Source organism: Colobus angolensis, unplaced genomic scaffold (genome assembly GCF_000951035.1).
Source record: "Colobus angolensis palliatus isolate OR3802 unplaced genomic scaffold, Cang.pa_1.0 Scaffold22, whole genome shotgun sequence".
In the NCBI taxonomy this organism is placed as follows: Eukaryota; Metazoa; Chordata; class Mammalia; order Primates; family Cercopithecidae; genus Colobus; species Colobus angolensis.
In genome coordinates, this window is record NW_012115377.1 from 2,726,245 (window position 1) to 2,730,272 (window position 4,028).

Here is a 4,028-nt window from a genome sequence, read left to right on the forward strand (position 1 = left end):
TTTTGTATTTTTTAGTAGAGACGGCGTTTCACCATGTTAGCCAGGATGGTCTCGATCTCCTGACCTTGTGATCCGCCTGTCTCGGCTTCCCAAAGTGCTGAGATTACAGGCTTGAGCCACCGTGCCCGGCCGTCATACAGCTTATGAATGGCAGAGACAGAAATCCGACTTGAGTGGGCTGCAGACAGATTGAGGTTGTGAAATTTGGGGTATGGGGACTGGGGAGAAGGTGAGGCCGATGCCCAGGGCTGAAGCTCAGGACGGGGACACAGTTGGAGACCCAGCTGGAGAGGCAATGCTATAGGAAAGAGAATGAAGCTGGTGCAAGCCTGGAGGCCAACCTGGCGGTGAGGACTCGGGACCCCTGACCCCCACCAGCCCCACCCTGATCCCGGCACTTCACCCTCCCTCCAAATCAAGTCCAGGTGGGCTCTGAGGATATATGAACTCAGACCTGAGTAGGACAAAAAAGCCAGCTACGGAGAGAAAGGGCTTTCCAGGCAGGAGGCCCAGTCCATGCAAAGGCCCTGGGGCAGGATCCTGCGTGGTGTATTGGAGGAACAGCAAGGAGACCCGTGTGGTTGCAACAGAATGAGGGATGGTGAGAGGGGGTCAGGAATTTGCGTTTTAAGCACTGACCTCATTGTAGGGGGGCGTGGCTTGAACAAGTCTGGGTCCCTCTTGGAGTCTTAGACAAGGGTAACATTGCACCTTCTACAGTGTGTTGCTAGGAACCTCCAGAAGCTGATGCTGGTAGATTCTTAGCATGGTGAGGGCTGAATCTGCACTGCTGGGGGCCAGCAGCCCTTTTGTGGCATCCCTGGGCCTCCTTGGGGCCAAAGATGCCCTGAGCCTTCAAGAAGTTTTCTCAAAGATTGCCTGGGCCCGGCAAATCACAGACCTAGGAATAATCCATTGGTTACAGGCCCAGGCAGCTGGCAGCTCCTGGGACAGAATGTACCAGGGCGATGTCACAGAAGCTGGGGGCATCTAGAACCCTGGGGACTCCTGGTCTCCGTGTCATCTGCCAGAAAGGCTACCTGCGCCAGCACCTCCTGAGACCGGCCTTCAAAGACACGATGCATGCTGCGCTGCTGTCCGGAGCTCTTCATGCCTAGAGCCACCAGGGTCGCAGTGGCCGCGTCGCTGCCTCTGAGCCACGCGGTCATTCCAACTCAACCGCCCTCGCATCCTGGCCACAGGCCCCCTGGGAGGCCCTGGAGATGCCCAAAGGTCCCCTGCCTACCGTCTCCAGTGGGACCTAGCAGCACACAGCCGGCGAAGCGGGTGACCATGGGATGGCCACGGCCGGGCCGAGCCCTGGTGGCGGTCAAAGCCTTGCTGGTCCTGTCGGTGCTCCAGGTGCCCGCGCAGGCGGTGGTCCGGGCCATGCTGGAAGACAACTCGAGCTCGGTGGACTTTGCGGATCTGCCAGCGCTGTTCGGCGTCCCGTTGGCCCCCGAGGGCATACGGGGCTACCTGATGGAGGTCAAGCCAGCCAACGCGTGCCATCCCCTCGAGGCCCCGCGACTGGGCAACCACTCTCTGGGCGCCATTGCACTGATTCGCCGCTACGACTGCACCTTCGACCTCAAGGTACTGAACGCCCAGCGCGCCGGCTTCAAGGCGGCCATCGTGCACAACGTCTACTCCGACGACCTCGTGAGCATGACCCACGTCTACGAGCACCTGCGGGACCAGATCGCCATCCCCTCGGTGTTCGTGGGCGAGGCCGCCTCGCAGGACCTGCGGGTCATCCTGGGCTGCAACAAGTCGGCCCACGTGCTGCTCCTGCCGGACGACCCGCCGTGCCACGACCTGGACCGTCACCCCCTGCTGACCGTGTCCTGGGCGCTGGGCCGTACCCTGGCCCTGGTCGTATCAACCCTCTTTGTCCTGAACCGCCTGTGGCTCTGGGCCCAGGCCTGCTGCAGCCACAGACGGCTGGCGAAGACGTCTACCTGCCAGAAGGCCCAGGTCCGCACCTTCACGCGACGCAATGACCTGTGTGCCATCTGCCTGGATGAGTACGAGGAGGGCGACCAACTCAAGATCCTGCCCTGCTCCCACACCTACCACTGCAAGTGCATTGACCCCTGGTTCTCCCAAGCCCCCCGGCGCTCCTGCCCCGTGTGCAAACAGTCGGTGGCCGGCACGGAAGATAGCTTTGACTCCACCACCGACAGCTTCAGCGACGAGGACCCCTCCCTACCGGGCCACCGGCCCCCCATCAGGGCCATTCAAGCCCGGCTTCGCTAGCGGAGGCTGGAGCTGCTGGGCTGTGCCAGCCCCTACGGCCACTGCAGCACCACGTCCCTGGAGGCAGAGGATACCACTGCCTCCCCAGCCCCTCTTGAGACCCCTGGTCGGTAAAGATCTAGGGTAGGGAGGGCGGGCGATGAGGAATGTTTCTGGTCTGAAAAGAATAAAGTGGGTTTGAAAGCGGATTCTGACCCATCCTCCATCAAGCCTAAGGTCAGTGCCTGTTTCTGCGGGCGAGCGAGGGGAGGTGAGGGCTGTGGGCCCTTTTTGGGGCAGTGACCGTGGTGCCGGAGTGGCTTTGAGACGGGGCTTCCGTGCTTTGGTTCCAGTCCCAGGCACACGGGCTGCTGGTCCTGGATGGCCTTATTCTTCATTCACACTTTTTCTTTTAAAATAAACATTTTATTTTGGAACCAGTTTAGATTTCCAGAAAAGTTGCAAAGGTGCCACAGAGTTCTCCAACCCCTTCTACTCCGTTTCCTCTGATGTCTCATGGAACCCCAGATGTGATGGGACGGGAGGCTGAGGTGGGAGGTTCGCTCAAGGTTAGAGGTTTGAGACCAGCCTGGGCAATATAGCAAGACCCCACCTCTAGAGAAAAATTTTTTTAGGCCGGGCGTAGTGGCTCACGCCTGTAATCCCAGCACTTTAAGAGGCCAAGGAGGGAGGATCATGAGGTCAGGGGATCAAGACCATCCTGGCCAACATGGTGAAACCGTGTCTCTACTAAAAAATACAAAAATGAGCTGGGCGTGGTGGTGTGCGCCTGTAGTCCCAGCTGCATGCTACTTGGGAGGCTAAGGCAGGAGAATTGCTTGAACCCGGGAGGTGGAGGTTGCAGTGAGCCGAGATCGCATCACTGCACTCCAGCCTAGTGACAGCGAGACTGTGTCTCAAAAAAGAAAAAAAAAATTTCTTTAGCCAAGCGTGGTGATGCATGCCTGTAGTTCCAGCTACTTGAGAGGCTGAGGTGGGAGGATTACTGGAGCCTGGGAGGTGAGCTATGATCACACCACTGCACTTCAGCTTGGGCGACAGAGCGAGACCCTGTCTCAAAAAAAAAAAAAAATGTAAGGAGGCAAGGGGTTTTTCTGGGCAGTGAGGGGGCTGCTTGGCCATGCTCCAATGAGAAATAGCTACTAGGTGAGGCCATGGGAGGAAAAGGGTCAAGGTCGCCTTTGCGACGTCCCCTGGAACAGCATGAATGTGACAGTCACGTGCAAGATTCCAACACAAGCCCAGGAAACCTTCAGGGAGCGCCCACTCTGTGCCAGATGCTGTTCCAGGCACACAGTCACAGCAATGACCGAAACAGAGACAAGTCCCTGCTCTCCCGGGACTGCTATTCCAAGGTGGGGGATAGATACAAAGTATATAATTAAATAAATGAGCAGGAAGATGTCAGCAGGAGATAAATCCTGGGGCTAAAACACAAGCAGGTTATGAGATGGAGAGAGCTTGAGTGGTGGTCAGGGCGGTTAGGGAGGAAACATTAGAACTGAGACTCAGTGCTGGGCACCGTGGCTCACGCTTGCCCTCCCAGCCCTTTGGGAGGCTGAGGTGAGCAAATCGCTTGCGTCTAGGAGTTCGAGACTAGCCTGGGCAACATAGTGAAACTCCATCTCTCAAAAAATACAAAAATTAGCAGGGTATGGTGGTGTATACCTGTAGTCCCAGCTACTCAGGAGGCTGAGATGGGAGGATCACTTGAGCCCAGGAGGTCAAGGCTGCAGTGAGCTAGGATTGGACCACTGCACTCCAACCTG

General features: G+C 57.6%; 1 protein-coding gene across 1 annotated transcript; it reads left to right on the plus strand.

Moving 5' to 3' along the window:
- Positions 1–1,007: 1,007 nt before the first annotated feature.
- Positions 1,008–2,447, plus strand: ZNRF4 (zinc and ring finger 4). Its single transcript, XM_011943482.1, has one exon. The coding sequence runs from the start codon at positions 1,084–1,086 to the stop codon at positions 2,257–2,259; it is 1,176 nt and encodes a 391-aa protein (XP_011798872.1). The 5' UTR covers positions 1,008–1,083; the 3' UTR covers positions 2,260–2,447.
- Positions 2,448–4,028: the final 1,581 nt, after the last annotated feature.

Coding starts and splice junctions, on each gene's coding strand:
- ZNRF4 (XM_011943482.1), top strand. CDS start 1,084: ATGCTGCGCTGCTGTCCGGAGCTCTTCATGCCTAGAGCCACCAGGGTC.